Below are 21,452 nucleotides of genomic sequence, written 5' to 3'. Positions count from 1 at the left end.
TCCCCATGGGCTGGTCAATGCCTAAGACCAGCCAGTGAGCAGAAGCACTGAAAAGACTTCCACAATGAAAAGTAATGGTTAACAGCTAATTTGTGTCTATCTCCCTCACACTGAGTCATTCCTTAGGGACTTTTTTTAGGACAGTCCTTCTCTAAGGACTCTTTTTCTTCAGATCTTGCTTTTACTCAACTAGGAGATCGAGGATCCCTCCTGACAACTCAATCCACTGGCATTAGAGGATGCTGGATCAAGGCTAAAGGGAATGGAAAACATTAACTATTAGGTACATGGAGCCAAGAGCCGCAGTTGTTAAGAAGGGAAATAAAGATGTTTCCCACTTTTCACCAATAATTCAAAGCATACAGAATTTTTCAGCCATTACTACTGAGTGCCCTTGGGAAAGAATAATACAGTCTGGAATGCCACAGCAAAGAATAGGCAAATAACTTTTTTTCCTGCCTAAATGCATACAGTTATATATATTCTCATTTTCTCTGTCACATCAGCACCTACCTAGTTTTATTTAAGAGAACTACCCACCCATCCTGTCACACAAATTTAACCAAGCTATTCCCCGGTAAAGCGCACTGAGAAAATTCCCTATCATTGACAACTTAAGACTCATTCTGTACCATTCCCATGATTCAGTTGAAAGGAAAAAACAGGATCCTGTGTGAGAAATGGTTTAATTGCTCTTGTTAGAAGAATTAGCCTAGACAACCACAAAGAACACAAAGAAAGGGAATGTCTCTTTTTGGAGACCGACTTTGCTCTTGGATATGCAGGTGTAACTTATTCTGAAGTTACTAACATATCAAAGGCAGGATAAGGCCATTACACATTTGCATCATGAGCAATGGATCCACAGCAAGGATAGGAACTAAGGAAATATCTTAGTAAGATGTAACTAAAAAAACACTTTCATTGCCTACCTGCTCCATTTCTGTAAACGTGCTCTGCTCCTCATCTTCCTCCTCGATATCAGACTCTCCCACAGCAATAGGAACACAAATTGACAGGTCAGGATTGGTCATGAAGTCATCGTTGTCTGTAATTCCTAGGTGCTTCTCCACATTTTTATTCATCCCATCCTCAGTGTGGTTCTCTTTGTGATGCTCCATGTCTTTGCCAAGCTCAGCAGTTAGGTGACTGTTGACACAATTGTTAAGGGCACCTGTATTCTGGGCAGCAAGTTTCATCATTGCCTTCTTTTCAGCTGTTGTCTTGGGATGCCGGAGGACACTGCAGCAAAAATCCCACGTTGTGTGTTTCACATACTGAAGACCCCTGTTGATCCGAGCAAAGGCAAGCTGCAGGTTGTTCATCTCTCCATCCTCATCTGGTGCCGAAAGGTTGTCAGCACTGAAGGAGCTGAGCAGCAAGGCAAGGAACAAGTTGAGCACCTGAAACAAAGTTAAGAGCAAATCAGTGACCCTGAAAAGTGGAGGGCAAATATTTGGTCGTGGACGAGGGAGGGTTTGAGTCTTTTCTGTGCTTCAGTAACATCACCAGTGTTTGTGGAATTACCTCTAATTACAGGTAGTTTCAGTAGAAATGAAGCTCTCCAGACTTATCCAAAAACATTAATTTCAGGTGGAGAAGTTTGGCATGGGCAATTAAACACATTGATATTCTCTTTCCCTGTCTATTATCCAAAAAGATAAAAAAAGGTAAAGCTCAGAAACAGAATACAGGATGAAATTTTCACTGGAAGGAATCTAATGTAAATATTCTCCTAACTGGTGGTATCATGAATGTCCTTTCATTGCTAATATTACATGTTGGAGAAAATTGCTAATAGCAACAATTACTGACATCCAGAAAAGTACTGCTTACATGCACAAAAATTATAGGAAGAACGTTCTCAGGACTCTTTTGATTTTTACTCACAGTGAATATTATTTCTATATCACAGTGATATAATGGTACACATATGCATGGCACTTCACCCTAATAACATATTTGGAAAATGTTTTAAACATTTTATGTATTTTCATGGATACTTGATTTGAATAGCCTCTTGGCCTTGAAGAAAACCTCTTGCAACTGTGAATTAACAGCTAAGAGAACATACAGTTTCAAAACATTTGCCCTGCAGACAAAAAGAAGCCAACACACCCAGAATTAATGTGGCTGAAATTGAAAAATGCTCATTCTGCAAGCAGGCTTGGTCATGGAAATGCTGCTACTGAGAGATTCGGATTGGATATAAGGAAAAAGATTTTTAGCATAAGGACAGTGAGCTGGCACTGGTTGCCCAGAGAGGTGGTGGATGTTTTGTCCTTGGAGACATCCAAGGTCAGGCTGGATGGGACTCTGAGCACCTGATGGAGCTGTGGGTGCCCCTGTTCATTCCAGAGAAGTTGGACCAGATGGCTTTTAAGGGTGCCTTCTAACTCAAACAATTCTATGACTCTACAATCAGTAAAATACCATCTGAAGATATCCACACATGTATGGTAAATTGAACCAGAGACCGTAAACTGGCTTCCTCTTGCTCCTGCAACTTCATAACTGCCTACCTCTGCTTGCACTGAATTCCAAGATTAGATACAACTACATATTTCAGGAACATATTCGATGATTTACAGATCTTTAAGCTTCCCCCTCCCCTCCCCCCCCTCCCCTAATAAATACATTTAAAACCAATGAAGAAAACCAGTTTCCTCTTGAAGGCCATCCCCAGTAATACATCCTTCTGACTGATTACCAGCTGTTGCACATGGGTCATTAGCCCTGCCTATGGTCCAAGAGAATGAAGAATGGCTTCCGAAATACATAGGTGAGAAGCTCACACTGGAGAGAGATGTCTGCGTTGATGGGATGATGCAGAGCTGACTCAAACCAATATCAGCTAAAATATATTCACTCTAAATAACGGGGTACCAAACTGCCTGCTATCAACTCAGTTGATAAGAGCAAGACTGATGGATGCAGTCCATAGCAATGCAAGGGAGAGTTCGGCATTGCAGCCCTTCTGCTGTTGTAGCAATAAAAGGGATATCTGTTAAGACATTCTTTCTGTGATCTTTTAATGCCACCAGAATTACTTGCAAGTCCCCTGACTATCTTATTATGTTTTAAATTGATAAAGTCTGCTAGCCTGCCATATGCAGTATAGAAAGTACTTCTATTTATCTGGCCCTACCAAACAGGCACAAGCTTTTGCTGTCTCCTTCCAACCCTTCCTTTCAAATACTTGGAATACATGAGCTGGAATTTTGCAGACGAGCCTGGTCTTAATCACTCCAGTGACACTTTATTCGAAGTGTCCTGTCAGGACTGTTTCATAATGTACTCACTGCAATCACTATGATTATAAATGAAAGCAGTCAGCAGTGCTGCAGATGCCCACGTCCATTACAAACTACAGAATAAAGCAATGCCATTCTGAGTGCAGCCCTGTTCAAAAGTAAAGTGAGATTAAAGCTAATTGTTTCTTAGTTGGTCCATCACATTGGAGTGCTGCTGACAGCTTGCGTGGATCTCCTCTTAATCATCGCCGTTGTTTGGAACAAATCAGGGTTTCATCTCATACCCATTCGGATGTATTGTGAGCAATGTTCTCCAACAGGTCGTTGAGAACCAGAGCACTGGCAATTGGCTACTATGCCAAACAGAAGGAGCCCATCAACAAATGAGTTACTGGCACAACTGTGTCATCTATTTTCAAGCAAATTTGATAGAGTTATATGAGGTCTCAGAGATAACCAGTTTTCAACAAATATCCTGGAAATGAGCCCTTGGGCAGAGGTAATATCCAGGTCATTAATACAGACAGAGCTTAGAACAAGCCACAAGTGTATCTTCTCAGCAGCAACTTAGTGAGGTGTGAAGGAGTATGAAGACAGGAGACTGAGAAACGCTAACCTAAAGTCTTCTGGACAGTGTGGTTTCAATTAAGTTACTTTAATAAAGGTGTAATATTGATGTTTGAGGCCGTCTGAGACATTCAGAACATACCCACAAGATGTGAGTATACTCCTAAAGCTGCATCTGCCATCCAAGCAGGGCATGATGGGGTGTTACAGCAGACACCAGGCTAACGATGTTCAAGGACACAAACTGCCTCCAGGCTCCAGCACCAAAGCTCAGTGGTCTAATGGGGCATCTAAGCTCCATTTCAATTTAAGAAAGGTTCACAGAATAGTCAACAGAGCCTAACCAAACAGAGGTGACCACATTAGGGGCTGCCTGTATGTAGGTAGACATCTAGTGCCAACTGACCCTAGCATGCCCAAGTCATCCCAAGGCACCTTATACATACAGTAACTTGGGCTGATGTTACATAATTTTAATGAGAGCCTAGCCAGCCTGGATACTCAACAGTATCCCTGGTGGTGCCAGAGAGAACTGGGTCAAGTCACATATCTCCACAGACTGTTATGGGGGCTGGGACCCCTTCCTCAAACACAAAAACTCCACACAAGCACCCAAATATTGAAATCTGAAACTGAATTTCATTCTCTGCTTAGTTGTACTGCGTGCAGAATAACTTTTTTGAAACGCCTTGTTTTACTTTTCTGTATTTATTTCTGATGTTCAACTACAGTTACGTTAGTCTATTCAGATACACTTGAAGGTATATATAAAATAGGTGGTAACATACTATTGTTATTTACCATGGATTATCAAGGCCGTGCCGTGTGCTTCCCAGAAATGGATCTGACATTTCACACAAAGAGCTATTTGCACTTCATGCTTTCAGCCAAAAATAAATCTCAAATCACTCCCTCTTTCCTTTATGAGCAGGTAACCTCAGAGGTGTATTGTAGGGTGTTCAAACAGAGTAAACTGCTGCATAAGCACTTTGTGTTTACTTATTCCCATTTCACTGTATGGCACATTTTCTAGAATAATACATGCTCAACCCATGACACATCATGTTTTCTGTAAAAGGTTACTAATAATATCCAGTTTTCCTGGTTGCTAACGCAATGATTTCAGTTTAAGTAAAAGCAAACTAAAGACAAATCTAGTTTTCAAAAGCAATGGTAGATTTGCACATCCATCAAGACCCCCTCAAAAAGGGATCTTCTTTCCAGTAACACAAAAAACCCAGTCTCTGAAAGCAGGTCACTTTTTTGGTCACTTTGAGGTTAGAAATCAAATGATGCATACACTCAAGAAACCCCAAATCCTTTAGCATAATGACGTTAAGCATTTACCCTAATGGCAATAAATAGATCATGCTTTCATGGGCACTTTTAATGCCTTTCCAATGCTAAGGGTTCTGGTTCTGCCATTATAAGATGCAAAGGATCAAATTTCATCCAGCCTAATGTTGGGTACTTCCCTGAGAAGTACCTCTGGAGGAGTTTTCATAGCATCATAAAATCATGGAGGTTGGAAAAGACCTCTAAGATCATTCAGTCCGACTGCCAACCCATCCCCACCATGCCCAATGACCACATCCCTCAGTGACACATCTCCACAGTTCTTTAACACCTCCAGGGATGGTGACCTCACCAACACAGCTTAATTTCAAGTGACACCTTCTGATCAAACCCTCTTTAAAAACATCTGTATGCAAAGTCTGATGCCAGAGCGAAAGTGTGTGACTACTGCCTCATTTTTCTTCCTTTCTTATATTTACCTTGACTTGGCAAAAATGGAAGGCTGTAAATCTTTATGTATTTAACCTTCCATCTCCCATTCAGTCAAACAACGTGCAGCCCCTGCAATCCCCTGTGCTCCTGTGTATTGATTCAGCAATGTATTCACTGCCCTGCACTCTGACTGAGATCCCTGAGACATAGAGCATTTGGCACCTTGCTCAGTGCTGCACAGAATACAGGCTGAAATATCACTGCTAAGTCTAAGGCCACTTCACAGATTTAAAATCATTCTGTTTTTCATTAAACTAGGATCAAGAACAATGTTGCACCTGCACAAACCTAATGAGAGGGTTAAACCATCTCCAAGGCAAGGCCTTCAGCTGATGGTTTTGTTTGATTGCAGGGGATCTGATAGGAGCTCACCTCCCTGGCTTCTCCTGTAATGAGATCTTTCCTGACGCACACTGCCAACAAAACAAGGCAGCTTCATTTTCAAACTTCAGTCCTTTTCTGTGCATGAGGCTTAACCAACCTTTTACACTGTGCACAAATACAGCCAGATGTTCTCATCTGCCTGGGTCACACTGAACAGATCCCAGCAGGCAGGACCCAGAAATGGTACCTTTGCAGTGGAGGAGATTCACAAATCAGAGTAATCCAGGAAGTGCTCTCGAGAGCAATTCTTAGAATCATAGAACCATTATGGTTGGAAAAGACCATTAAGATATCTAGTCCAACTGTCAACCCATCACCACCATGCCCACAATATCTTCTTCCTTTGTAAACCCACAAGCACCCTCCAAAAACCCAGACATTTTCAGACTGAAGATGTGTATTGTCTTCTGCAATGCAAGAGATGGAGGATAGGGAGGACAGCTGAGGGCAGCTGTAAGAACTGATATCACCTGAGGGTGTTTCCATGTGGAAGAAAAAACAGATAAGCATTTTTTTTCTATGACAACAGGGTCCACAGCAGAAAACACGCTGAAACAGCAAATTCTGTCATTTAAAAAACGACAACAACAACAACAAGAAACAAAAGAACATTTTAAACAAATTGTATCCCTGGGGCAGTATATTGTCACTGATGTCACTCAGCTGCATGGAAATTCCTGATCAGAGCAGCATGGTGAGGTACCCAATGGGATCGTGACTACTCACCTGGTACATCTTGTGGATACAACAGGACCTGTACACTTCAACCTACCCAAAACCACTTCTCCAGCATTGTATATCGGCACAAACCAGCAGGAAGATCTGTGGACATTTTGTGCCCAATATGAAAGACTGATTTCCTTCATTCCTGTCTATTTCCTGATGGCAGTAGACATTTTCACTGCTCTTTCATCAGTATAGGTAGGAAAGATGATGTTCTCCCTTTGGAGATCTTAGCAAGCCTTGTACAATATTGTACTTTGTACCAATTACTTTATTTTGTTCACCGTAGTAAAATCCAAGAAGATGCAAAAGAAAAAAGGGCCTTTTTTTTGCATCAAGTATGAAATCTGAGCTTAATCCAGAGACCTACAGCAATAGGTCATCTAGTCCACCTCCATGCAACTGGAAGATTTTTTATTTCCTTGGAAGTACATTTTCTAATCTTTTGTACTTTTTCATCCTAGGGCAAAGTTTATCAAAGAAAGAATACATCTGCAAAAAGCAATTTATATCATCAGTTATTTTCTATATTCCGCTTTCTATTATTTCAGCTGTTGGTGCTGGATAAGAAGCTTATATCCTCCCAGACCAGCTTCTCTTTATCCCATATTCAATTCATAATCCTTGGCTGTGATATCTTAGTTCCTTGTTGTCAAAATGATCATGATACCACAAGTATGGCACAAGGCCCATCTGGCTGGGGACAGGCGGGAGGCAACACTGTTGGAGGAGAATGGATCTCCTTTTTGTTTCTTGCCCAAGATCAGCCAGGAAAATACATGGAAATGAGGTTATTGATTTCACGGAATCAAGAATCATAGGATTGTTTGAGTTGGCAGGGACCCTTAAAGGTTGTTTAGAATCATCTGGTTCAACTACCCAGCAATGAACAGGGATGCTTATAGCCTGCAGTCACACGTGCCTGTCAAAGGCTTACAGGTAAGTTGCTTCCAGTTGCTTTAAACAAGCCTGTGCTCAACGTGTCTTACTGTAAAACTGATGTCTGCACAGGTGAGGTGAAATGAAGGGGCAGAAAGAAGTGCATTTGCTCCCCACTGACTGTGAAGAATATGAAGAGTGGCTGACATGGGTGTAGCTACCTGCATGGTGGACTCTAGAAATTGGGTGAGATGAATGGCTTCCCCCAGCTCATCACCATTTTGCTGGTATTCACCATGAGGCTAATAAAAGTTTTGCTGACTATTTTCCATTTGGGGTACTGCCATTATACTTCCCTGCAGTGCCAGTGGCCTCTTTTATGCCTAATTGCCTTTAAGTAGTACGAGGCAGAGCTGCAATGCTGGATGACAGCTGTGCTCACCCATGTTCAATGGTGTCTGCATGGGTGGAGAGAACGGCCACCCTATTCCTCTTAAGGCTTGAAGGAGTATGTATAATTAATTGGCCAGATTCCTCAGTGCTGTTCTCAACACTTTACATGGGAATAAATCTGCTTGAGTAATGGAAGGGCAGATTAGGCCCATTAATTACACTTCACAGCACCTTTGTGTCACATAAGAGTTTTTTGAGGTCATCTTAAACCGCCATTAATCCCTCCCTGTTTTCAAGGTAGATATAAAGCCAGGTAGACACAAGGGCATGTTAGACTTGACATGTGAGAGCAGCAACAGGCAAAGGCCACCATGTAAAAACTGCTCTAACTGCCATCCAGACCTAATGAACCTCAAGATGGAAATCCTCCTCAAATTGGGATTCTGAGTGGGGAGGAATTATTTCCTATATTGCCACATCTTTTTTATCTGCTAACCACTCTTATGGGTATAAATCTGCACTAAACCTTATCACTGCAAGCACTAGTCAAGAACTAACGAATTAAAACTAGAGGTCTTCTTCACTGACGGACTTCCAGTGTTTTTTGAAGGTAAGCCCCTGTAAATCTCAGAAGACAATTTTCTGGAAACTACGTGCCCCTTGATCTGAAAATATTTGCCTCTGAGTCTGATTTGGTAAAGTTGAATGGAGACAGACAATTTCTCGTCCACTGCTAAAGCTATAGCACAAAACAAACACATTCCCACAGATTTTTCATCAAATATCACAACAGCACTAGTTCACCAGCATAGAAAAAGCTCCACCAGGGCTGCTGATGCCTTCTCAAACCAGTCCAGGCAGACAAAAAATGCTGTAGAATAGTCCAGTCACAAACTTCTCCCAAAATGACAACTGGAGTTGGGCCTGACAATCCTTATGAGTCCCTCCCAACTGAGGACATTCCGTTGTTCAATGATTCTGTGAACTGTGGCCAAGGTTCTAAAGGCTCAACATATCCCTGAAGCCTTAAGGAAGTCAGAGAAAGTTTAATGACTACATGTCACAAGACTACAGCTACTTTTGAGCTAAGGGAAAATGTTTTCAAGCTTAAAGAGATAGATGTAGGTTAGATATAAGGAAAAAGTCTTCTACAATGAGGGTGGTGAGGCACTGGAACAGAGATGTATTGATGCCTAATCCCTAGAGACTTTCAAGGTGAGGATGGATCAGGTCCTGGGCAACTTGATTTAGCATGTCTCTGTTCATTGCAAGGGAGTTGGACTAAGTGAAGTTTAAAGGTTCATTCCAACTCCAAGGATTCTATGATTTTGTGATTCTAAGTACAAAGAGAAATGTTCTGCATTGGAAGAATGGAGTTCAACAAAGAGGTAGTTCCCATTCAAACATGGCAGAATACATCTGAGGAGAGGTAAGTCATGGAGAACCAAGAAGAGAAAACCAGAGCTGGCAGCAGAATAATAGCCAAAAAAGCCAGTGATACTGGCTACACGAAGGAATGACTTCCCTGGAGCCAGTGTATTACACTAAAGTAAAAGCAATATGAGGGTAGGCCCAGAGACTAGGAAATTAAATCAGAAAGTCAAGAAATAATAATTATTAGCTTCTTTTATTTAAACAAGGAGAGGAGCAATTTCCTTTAAAATGTTATTTTCTAGACTGTTTTTCAGGCTTGACATTATAATTTTGATATTACACTTTCCTATGAAGTGAAGTGTGAAAAAGATGTCTTCTTTCTGGAGATATTCAAAACTCGCCTGGACACATTCCTGTGCAATCGACTGGAGGGAACTGCTTCAGCAGTTGGACTGGATAATCTCCAGAGGTCCCTTCCACCCCCTACAATTCTGTGATGCTGTGATTTAGTGAATTTTGGGGTTGGAGGAGGATCTGACTTTTCATTTTGCAAGTGCAGATTCCTGGGAGAGACAGAGTTGCCTCCCAGCCAGGAGAGTTACGATTTTTATTAATAATTTGGCATTCTGGAATCTCCCACCTGCAAATAAGAGTGCAGGGAAGGCTGGTGCCAGTTGCATACCTGAAAGGAGGGCTGCTCTACATCTGCAAATAGGTGGGAGGACAGAGAGGTGCTGATGTGTGTGCCTTGTTGTTCTAAAATGAGCATCATTTGCTCTGCCATCACCTCCTCCTGCCTACCAGCAGTGGTCTTGGTCCACAGCCTGTCCCCTGCATTTCTCAGTTGTTAAAGCCTCAGGGAACGAGATATCCTGGATCTTTTGCTAGGAAGGGAAGGCAATGTATGTCCTTTCTTCCCAGAGAGGATCTCTACAGGATAAAGCTCACTCTGAGATGTGCTTTGCAGAGAAGTATTAAAAACAAACAAACAAAGAAAAAGAAAAACATAAAGAAAGTACTTTGTGGAGGACTGGCTGCCCGCACTCTTCAGATCAAGTCTGTGTTCTACCACACGATCAAAGCAAACTGTTCTTTCCAGACACAATGACCTCATCCTCAACAAGCTTCTTCTTGTATCAGGAAATACAAAAAGTATTTTGCTGATGTGGAATTTTGAAAGCGATTTTATTTATTAATTGCATTCTGTGCGCCTGGCTGAAATCTCAGCCACTGAGGCCACTCAAAAGCTTTTTTTAATGCAAGATGGACATAAAGCTGGAAAGCAATGAGAAAGCCAACGCTGTGAGTTGACCATAAGAGCACTTTTAAGAGTTTTTGCTCACTGCCAGTCTGCTGAAGAGAAGAGAGGAATGAGAGCTAAGTAGACAGCCTGTTTGGAGAGCTAAAAATTGCATCTGCTGTAGCAAATACAGGCAAGTCAAGGGGAGCCCTGAGGGGAGCATCCACCTCCTGGCCCCATCTGCTTGAGGCAGGACTGCATTGTGCTGCTGTGCACCAAGGCTGCCCCATGAGCACCTCTGCACCAGCTGGGACAGCAGGCAAAGAATGTGCTAAGACAGAGAAGACCTGGCCAGTCTATAGATGCAGCCACCTGCCTGGTATTCAAACACAAAGACATGAGCAGCCATTTAGTCCCTACTGAAGCTCCCAGAAATGGGATGACATCACAACTAAGTGTGGGATATGAGGTTGCAGGAGAGGAGAAGGAACCTGGAAGTCCGCCTGGAAGAAACAGCCACATGAAGGAGTTTGTAGCGTAAGGATGACTTTTGCTCTTCAGCAGCTGCTACAAATGATGGTGCCTCCATCCCTAAAGACAAATATAAGCATGTTTTTCATCTCCTCAAAAATTCAGAATGGAAAATATCAATGTTTTTAACAGTATACTTCAGTCCCAGCCCTAAAATCAATTAGCATGTACTCATTTCCTGAGAAGATTGGACAACGATACACTTGCCATGCAGTACTGACTGAAGAAACATACACTGTACATGAATAAGATCAATTCCAGTCCCTTTTAAATATCATACACTTCCTAAGAAGAGCAAACCTGTCATGATAACCTGATTGTTTCACGTATCACTTCTAACAAGCTATTTCTAGAGGTAGCTGTTAGAATAAACTGCTCACTGGTGGGGAGAAATAATCAATGTTTTTAACTGAATATTTTAACAAAAGCATAAGATGTAATGAGTAATTAATAACATATAAAATTTGTACCTCTTGGTCTATTTTAACATTAAAACTTTGCCCTTGCCTCGGTGCATCCAAGGAGGAACTCTGTTGTCATTACCCTTTTAATGACATCCAGACAACAGCGACATTAATAAAAAGAGACATATTGGGTTCTACCTACCTTTGCACACTCTTGTCCAACTATATTTGACTCATTGTCTTCTAGGTTTTTAATAACTACTCTGCTATTAGCATGAACTTAAACACTGACAAAACCCTACTTATGTAATTAGCCAAGCACAGACAGTACAAAAACAAGCAGTATTTTATCCTACTGATTCCTGCTATATAAATATATATACATATTTCAAAATTCAGGTCTTCAATCATCAGACTAATCTATATCTCAGCAGACATTTCACTAGTATCATCTTCACAAACAAAATATGTAAAAACATGACTCACAGAAATATACGGTAAGTCCAATTATAGAATCATAAAGTTGTAATAAAATTAAGGAATAATATTAAGGTTGGATAATATTAAAAATGTTATTTCAGTGCTTCATGTCATGCAGTCAAGATATTTGACCTGAAATGACAAGTAGTAAAAAAAAGCATAAAGCTGGTTTTCAAGGGGCAGGCTTTGTGCACATTGCATTAGCATTTTTTCCTCTCCGTATTTCTAATAAATCTCCCATCTGTGAAGGTGAACAGGATATAGTTTCATATTTCCTTATGTACATTCCTGTGGAACAGCACTAGTGTTAAGAGACATTATTGTTCTGTGATATATCCCAGTGGCTCATTATTGATCAAGAAGCAATAGCTTAACATTCTACTAATAAAAAGACACCAATAAATTTGGTATGTGTTATTTTTTTCTGGGGAATTCCTTGCTTCATAGATCAAAAGAGAGCCTTGATTCAGTTTTTGTTTTCAGCCCTTTGAACTGTATCAGAAGTAGAAGATGTACAATAATTTTTATTAGGATTTTAGCTATTAATACTTAAAGAGATCTACCTTTCTATGGAAAGATGATTTCAAGGAAAAAGTTGGCTGATTTTAGTACTTATTCAGCATGGACACCAAAAGATATCTTTAAAACAGGAACTGAACACACTTGTCCCCTAATGCAAGATGCTTGCTCAGATTTAGTCACCAAGTGCCAAGATTCAGCTCTTCAGAATAAACAACTGAGCCTATGGCAGGATGCACAAACTCATAAATCTGTAGTGACATTAGGAAGCAGATTACTTTTTAGGACAACATTTGGAAAGCAGTTTTTCCTCCCATCTGTTCCCAGGTGCATTTCCCTCACCTCTCGTGAACAAAGCACTCTTATACCTCCAAGCCTGGAACGAGCACTACTTAATCTGCCATACCATGGCAGATTCAAAATCTGGGTTTTTGAAACCCAGCAGTTTTTGATGGTCCATCAAAAATGTCCTGAATTCAATTTCCCCAGGTTTTTTAGCACCACCCTCTAGTGTTCCACACGAGAGTGGCTGGTGGTTGAACTAGACGATCACAGTGGTCTTTCCAACCTTAATGATTCCATTTAGGACTAGAGGGAATGGCCTCAACATGCTCCAGGGGAGATTCAGGTTGGACATCAGAAAATAATTCTTCTCTGAAAGAATGGTCAGGTGGTGGAAGGGGCTGCTCAGAGAGGTGGTGGAGTCACTATTCCTGGAAGCGTTCAAGAAATCTTTAGATGTTATACTTAGGGACATGGTTTAGTGGGGAAAAATTGGTGGTAGGTGGACAGTTGGAATGGATGATCTCAGTGGTCTTTTCCAACCTTGGTGATTATATATGATACATATATGATGTATGCCCAGTAACATACACAATGATTGTTTCTGTGGTCATTGATAAATCGCACCATTTTAAAAGCCTTGAGTCTTAGACAAAAAGTTTGTCTTTAACTCCAAACAAACCTACAGATGGATGCAAGCTTTCCAACTCTACTAGGAGCCATTAGAGGCAACTGGACTGATTGATTGTTGGTGTCAGGATTCATCATTTTGATTCTTCACATGATGCCATCTGTTTCTGGTGGGCCTTTCATTCCTTTTAAGGGTGTTTAATACTTGAGCAGATACAGCTAGATGTTTGCTCAAAAGCATCAGCTACCTGACTGCTCTGCTTCCTGGACAGTGTTCAAGCAAGGGTGGATAATGGAGTATACAAACAGCAGAAACTGCCCAGGGACTCACAGACTATGTCAGTAGCTGGCATGAAAAATGTGAAGGGAGAAGCTGGGAAAGTGCTGTGGTTTGGCTGCTTTCCTTTGTGGTCTGGATTCTCTGGTATCACACTAAATGTAACATAAGCATACATCAGTGGAAGCAAAAAGGATGGTAATATGCTGACAGTTGTTTTGTCTCTATTTTGCCTGGGTCCTGAAAGGTGCTTATTCATGCATTCTAGGCTGCTCTTCCACAAAGCTGCACGTGACTTGAGGAGGAAAATTCACCTCACTTAAACCAGTGTCCAAACTGATGAGACTGATTGAAATGACACTTCCACTTTGTGCTAACATTTCCTTGGGGCTCAAACTCCTTACGGACCCTCACTATCTCTTCAGCCCCCATCTCCAGCATTCCAACTCTCACCAAGGCTGCTGCAGCTTCTCAGCATGTCCCTCTGCTGCTGTACCCTCACACACCCTGCTTGCTGCTTTGCACATTTTGTCTGTCCTGACACTGACCGTTCCTGACATGCGCATTCCTGCCTGTTTGCCTAGTGGCCTTCACAGCTGATGTCACTGAAACATAAAATGAATGTTTCTAGAATGGTGAGAGCTGCTGAAAGAGCAGATAAGGTGAGCAATGGCACCCACGACACAGACATGGGGGAGCACAAGGAGAGACGATGCTTGTGCAAGATTCTGGAAAACCTGAACTTCTCTTTGGATTTCCTTGGATGCACATTTGCTTGTAAAGTACTGTTCTCCCCTGTGTACATACTAGTGTGTCATGTCCATTTTTCCTTCCCTTTTATAGGAAGAGGAACTGATGGGGCAAATGTTGTCTCAGTGAGAATATCTGCTCGGTGGATGAAGGACGGTACGCAAACTCTGAGGGTACAGACCTCTGTGGTGGTTAGAATGGTGAAAAAAGAAGGAATAACTTCGACTTGTAGCATACTCTTCCCAAACTTGCTTTAATATTCAACAAGCAGAGGTAACCTAGCATTTGGTATTAGGAGGCACACAACATTCTACAATTCCAGTTCATTCATATTAATCATCAGCTGTACAACCACAATATAACTACATTTCCCTCCAAAGAGAGTAATGTTTATTCACAGAGTAGAAGTCTTCAGTGGCCCCCATGAATAAGAGCATATTTGTCATTAAACAAAAAATAATTACTTGATTCAGGGCAGCAAGCATGGCTAGAACTCTTCAGTTGTACATTTCTCTGGAGAGACAGTAAAAGTTGTTGAGAATGAGATTTGTTTAAAATTTGAAAAGAAAATAAGGAGATAGCTGGAAATGTGCTATCACAGGTCATCGATGCTACATTTTCATTCATTTACTGGCACAAGAAATCTTAACGAATGAGGCCTAATTCCTTTGGTGCAAAGCAACCATAATCACCCTGTAAAAAGCTTTCTGGTCTTGAAACCTCCTGTGTAATTCCTCATGTCTCCTAAAAGGGTCAGAGTCTTGATGTAGTTTCCCTCAGCGACAGTTCCTTCATTTCAGGTAGAAATACAAGACTCATACAAAGACCTTCTTTGCCCATCCTAGTACACTTCTGCTGTCTGAGCTCTTGAGGAGCAGAACTGTTATCCACATTTTCTTAGGCCTGTTAGATGCCTAGTAATTCTGCTATTACTTGTCATTCTACCATCAGGAACAGTGATAGTTCCCTATATCCATTTCACTTAAAGAGAAAATCTGACACATTATCATAAACCTCTTTCAAGTCTGGCTGTGATCTGCTGATCATCTACTGTGATGGAGATATATCAGTATTGGGTGAGACAGGACTTTATGGCTACTTCTTTACTAATAAATGTGCCCAGAAACATTTCCTCATGCTGAGTACTACTGAGAGAGATCACCTTGCTCCATATTATTAAGCTTTGTAATACCTTGTGCAGACCAAAGCCTCCCAGCTGAGGCAGTCCCTTGATTGTGAACACCCAGGTACATCTGCACAGTGGGCTGAAGGATTCCTATGGGGTGGGCTTATAGTCTGCCTATGCAGTGGTCACACACATCACATTTTGTGTTCCTCAATCAGAGATTATGGTGCTGAAACGATAATACTTTGCAAATTACTCAAAGAAACAACTTCATATAGAAACAAAGCTCCCATGATGAAGACTACTCTGCCCAGCTAGCAGTCTTGCCTTACACATTTATACACTATACATCACAGCTACCTCTCTTCTGAAGTTTTTGTTCTGTTTGTTTGACTGCAGAATCACAAAACAAAAGGCAACAAAGCTATCAAAGCATAGATGAAGCAAAGCAAATTAACTAGAATTATTTATCACACAACTTTGCTTCATTCTTAATATTAAATAAACAAATAAATAGGAATATAAACAATCTGGATAGATACAAACTTCCAGGCACACCCAGAAAGTGATTTTAACTAAAAGTAGGATTACAGCCATCAATAATGAAGTATTAGATAGGTACATGGCACCCTGACCCTCCTTGTGGTTCTTGGAGACTGCTACTCATACAGATGGTTTGGGATAGGAAATAAACAAGCAATTCTCACTTGCTAAGCAGTGCACCCACACCTTTAGTCACTTCTCTTCCCTACTCAAGCCACCCCAACTCAAATCTACTTCTGGCACATCTGTCAGGGCAGGAACCATGCTAACTGGCCTTTCCTCCCTTCTCATTCTAGAATATTTGTTCCCTTCCAGGTTACACTGGTGGTGCCCAGAACAGTCTCTCAGAGGTAGGAAAGAAAACTGTTGAGAAGGACACTCTGAAGTCAAAATACTAAGAAATTACCATTTATTCACACTCCCTGGACCCTGGTTTCATACTCTCTTGCCTTCCTGCAGAGACCTGACACTGCAGAGACCGTTCTGTCAGAACTGCTTTGGTGATACACTGTTTTATCAGCAGACTTTGGATATTAAAGAAAGAAATGGTGGTTAATGAAACCTGCTGAGATATTGTGTCATCTGCTGGCTTTGAGGATCTACAGATTTTAATTTGTTGGTTGTTTAGCAGCACTTTCTTAGAATACTTCTTCAAGGAACCATCCCATACTGACTTCAGTAAAAGAATGTAAGGAAGGAAAAACTTCTACTTTCCAAGAATGTGACATTTCTGTTTTTTCTGTATATCATAGTCATAGGCCGTGTCAAAACAGAAAAGGCTTCCATCAAAACATCAAGGCTTCCACGGATGTGAAAGTGGTATAAAAGGACAAACTCCAGGGCATCCAGTTTTTTTAAAGACAAGTTTCTATTGGGTTTAACTAAAGCAAGCCACTTCAATTCTCATCCAAATCACGCTGAGCAGCCCTGCTGACAAGCACTCAAATTGTCATGGGAAAAGAGGACTGGAAGGTCCTCTCAGGTCACCAAGTCAAGACCCCTACTGACATGGGCTGTTGAATTGCTTCCTTCAGAAATTAACCAAGTTCCATCTCACAGGCTGCTGGTTTGGGGCTAGCTGTCCTGTGGAAAAGTCTTCCTAGACAGCCTCACTGCACTGATAGCCTGAGGCTTCCTTTTCTAAGGGCACCTAAGGGTGATTTATCCTCCTCCTCTGATGAGAGCTCTTTCTTATTACCTACACAGTTCTCCCTGCCTACTTCTGCATTCCCCTCATCTAATTAAAATCTCGTTGCTTTTCCCAGTTTGGCTTAATCTCTCTTGAGCATCAGTCACTAAAGGAATACGTTGCACGTCCAGTACTGCAGAGCACTGCAAAACAGCACTGGTACTCTCCCTTCTCCTCTGTAATTACCTTTCCTGATGCATATTAGAATCTCATTTAGCTCTCTAATAGGTGCAGCATGTTGTTGGCTAAATTAACCAGTGATAAATACATGTGGGTGTCTACAGCTGAGTTAGTGGGAGAGAAACAAGCGCTTCTGAGGTCTGTTTAATCTGACACCTTTAGACTTACCTTTGGGTAGGATATTTTATGACTTCATGGACTTTGTTGACCAGATCTGACTGCAAAGATAGATCTGTGTGGTCATCTTAGATGTGGATGCTCTCAGTGAATGATAGGTATATCTCTATATCCTCACAAAGGTTCCTTGTTGATAAACTACTTAATAGGGTCAGATAGATGTAGCACTGAGGGACATGGTTAGTGGGCATGGTGGTGATGGGTTGATGGTTGGACTAGATGATCTTTTCCAACGTTAATGATTCTGTGACTCTATGATTCTATGAAAATATAAATAAACAGGGGGGAGTGTGGGACCTTACAATTTGTTTTTCATAATTTCATGCATCATATATTAATTCAATGATGACAGGCAGTTCTTCCTGCAGGATAACTGGGCACCCTAGAAATTTGTGATGCTTTCTATCTTTATGTTCTCAGAAAAGGTTCTCAGTATTTTTCTATGTTACAAACATTGATATTGGACCAAAGGACTGCCAATGACCAATGATAAAGAGCATTTCCAACGTTTCATTTCAATTTTCATCCCAGTAAAAACTTGACCAACTTCTCTTGTGACAGACCATCCCCCCTGGCATGCTTATAACTCAAAGCACAGACCTTACTTTGTATCATGCTGGAAGAAGCTGGTAGAAATCTCACTTTGTCCAAGCAGCAGGGACAAGAATAAAGGGGCAGCTTGGCCAGCACACGTCAGACTCACGCAAAGAGGTTGGAAGGTTGTTCTTTCTGTGATTGGAGTGTCAACTTTATTCATGCACGTCATTAGTACAGCAGCAGTCCCCACTGCAGGAGGTTGTCCCCTGAGAAGCGGCTGCTGTTGCCCTCAGCTCTCACACTGGCTGACCCAGCAGAGCAGGGCAGTAAGGACTGCCTCGTTACCCAAACTCCTCTCTGCCTTTTTAATAACTCCTCTCTCAGTTACTTTCCTTACTAAACTCAGGAACACATATGTACACAGGAAATATGTTAAGTCTTAACTGTAATCGTAATTATTCAGTTAGCAATTTCAGAAGTCCTTACACATGATAGCAAGCCTACTTTATCATTCCTCTGGCTTGGCCTTCCCTTCCAAAGTAGCTTCCATGACTCTGAAAATGCTGCCAGATCCTAGCAGCACAGTATTGCTGTGCAGAAGGCAGTGACACAGCACGTCATTTCCCAACTATGCTGTAAGGTTTAGTTCTCTGAGGATGACTCAGATATCAGCTGACCAGCAGTGCACATACTTTCACATGGCAGTGGCACAGTGCAAGACATTTTTGGGATACATGAATACCAACCAAAGTCTTAAGAATTACTAAAATTCCTTTCAACAGCTTGACTGCTCTATAACATGAAGTTGCCCAGGGCACTTACTAATTTTCCATGCTTTTCTTCCACCATTCCTTTGAATTTATGTTACTGAGGCTCGATAAGACCTGCAGACCCAAGCACTGAGAATATCACAGAATCACATTGCTTGTAACTCTTCCCACCCCAGACTGCAGCCAGAGCTTGTCTTCTCATTTTAAAGAGTTATTAGTGCTTTTTGGCTAGCTGAGCTTTTGTCTGATGCTCTGCAGCAAATGAGTAATTTTGTGAATTCAGCTGACTCTCACTGAAGAAACCAAGACTTTTGCTAATATTGTGGGAGAAAAGAATCTTCTTTCTACCTGATAATTAACATCAGAATATCTCCATGTGCTTGGCATGGAATGAGCCTCATGATTCAGAACCTGTTTTTCTTTTCTCATTTTCACACCTATGGATCTTTTTCCTCTTATTTTTTTCACCCTAAGAGCTTTACATACAATAATCACTCCTATTCCCCAGTCTTTGCTACGTGCGTACAAAACTGATGGCTGAAAAGCATGAAGCTGGCACTTTTGCTTTCAGCTGACCAGTAACTTCAGATCACTCATGCTGACAGAGGCCTTCAATATCTGGTTGTACATGTGGAACAGTCTTTTCCGAGCACGGAAGTTTAAATACGTGTGGATACTGTTTGTACAATCTCCTCTGAATTGGATTTTATATTTAACAATCCCTATGCAATCTCATGAGTTTTAATACCTAAGGAAATAAAATGTTACACATTCACTGAGTAATCCATTAATATTTCAAATGTGAACATATTCCCCCGAATTTCCCGGGTATTATTTTCAGATTTCAATACAAATACAGAATCCATTGACTAACAATAGGAGGAGCTTAAATTTCTCAGTTTAGGCTGAACTCCTCGCAAAAATGTGCAGAAAGTCATAACTTGTCTCACATCATCTAATCCAGAAAGAAAGCTAAAGTGGCAGAAAGTTAAAGTGAAGGCAAAGAGAAATCCTGCTGCTTTCTGAGCAATCATAGCTTAATCTTTTGATTTATACAAAAATCTACAAACTGCAGCTTTCTCTTGAAATCAAAAATCTAATTATTAAAATTTAAATTAATGCAAACACAAAAACTGTGCTCATTTCTTTCATAAGCTCCTCCAAGGAGTTTTCTATCCCAGCAGCCGAGAAGCAAAACGCCGGGTACTTAAAAAGCAAAACAACCACTAAAAGCAGTCCATAGCAAAGCCTAACAATTTTATGGCCACATCCACTATTAAACAACTCACTGAATAAACAGTAAGCCCATTAGAGCCTCAATGTCAAAGATGCTCTGTAAGCTGAACGGGCAAAACATTTCCACAATGACTGCAAGCCAGCAAAGCGCTCCCTAAGATGTCAACAGGGAAATACAATTCAGCCTTAATAGGTTCAGAGCTTATGTAAGCCAAGCTTATGGGATGGTCTATTAAAAAAGCAATGAGCAAGTGACTTAACTGTAAACATAACCTACAGCTTCCTAGAACACACCAGCTAAACACATCTGAAACTCCTCTCAAAGATACTGTGCTAGCTGTAAGGCTCACCTGTTCTGGTCCAGAAATGAACAGAAATAAAAATATCCCCCATTACAGTGACAGTTAAGGTGGTATTCACTCCTGAAAAGAGATTTCAAATCTCTTAAGTCTCACCAATGCCTTAAGGAATAAAATCATTATAACAAGCCTGTGTGACTTTATTTCCTCTAAAACATTACCTGTCCTTTTGCAAAAACATTAAGCCTCCATCCCAATTAGCAATGAAATGACACCCCTTTTGGACCTGGGATATGAACAAATGTGTCTGGGTGAGACCTTGGTTCAGCAAACACAAAAGCCTCGAAGCAACACAAGTTTTGCACTTTCTGGATACAAGGACATTCATTTCCACACACCCAGCAGGAAAAGGAGAAGAAACCATCTGGACAACTCACCACCAGGTTTCCTATCACCATGACCAACAAGAAGACGAGAAGGCACAGGGGCTGCCCAGCTACTTCCATGCAGTCCCACATGGTCTCGATCCACTCCCCGCACAGGATTCGGAAGATGATGAGAAATGAATGGAAGAAATCGTTCATGTGCCACCGTGGCAAGTTGCCAGTTGTGCTTATCTTCTTCACATTGTCCAGGTAACTTTTCCCAAAAAGCTGCATTCCTACCACGGCGAAAATAAAGACGATGATTGCCAGCACAAGGGTGAGGTTCCCAAGGGCGCCCACGGAATTACCGATGATTTTGATGAGAGTATTTAAGGTCGGCCACGACTTGGCCAATTTGAAGACCCGCAGCTGTGAACAAAACACAAACAACAGTGTCAGTTCACGGAAGCAACAGAGATTTCAGTGGATGAATTATTAAAGTGGGTGCAACGTGGAATGCCACAGCACGAGGGGATTTTAGCCACACTTCCTGTG

At 41.3% G+C, this 21,452-nt stretch overlaps 1 protein-coding gene across 5 annotated transcripts in view; it reads right to left on the bottom strand.

Moving 5' to 3' along the window:
* The window catches only part of LOC128085553 (sodium channel protein type 5 subunit alpha-like), a 206,019-nt gene that overhangs the window by 67,049 nt on the left and 117,518 nt on the right, over positions 1-21,452 (bottom strand). For all 5 annotated transcript variants that reach the window (XM_052693161.1, XM_052693156.1, XM_052693160.1 and 2 more), the window contains 2 exons: positions 20,970-21,326; positions 933-1,403 (listed from right to left, as the gene is read on the bottom strand). In XM_052693161.1, coding sequence (XP_052549121.1) covers positions 933-1,403; positions 20,970-21,326 — 828 coding nt within the window. The remainder of the gene's footprint in view (positions 1-932; positions 1,404-20,969; positions 21,327-21,452) is intronic.

Source organism: Tympanuchus pallidicinctus, unplaced genomic scaffold, assembly GCF_026119805.1.
Source record: "Tympanuchus pallidicinctus isolate F22 unplaced genomic scaffold, pur_lepc_1.0 scaffold3, whole genome shotgun sequence".
In the NCBI taxonomy this organism is placed as follows: domain Eukaryota; kingdom Metazoa; phylum Chordata; class Aves; order Galliformes; family Phasianidae; genus Tympanuchus; species Tympanuchus pallidicinctus.
This window is presented reverse-complemented; position numbering and strand designations above follow the sequence as displayed.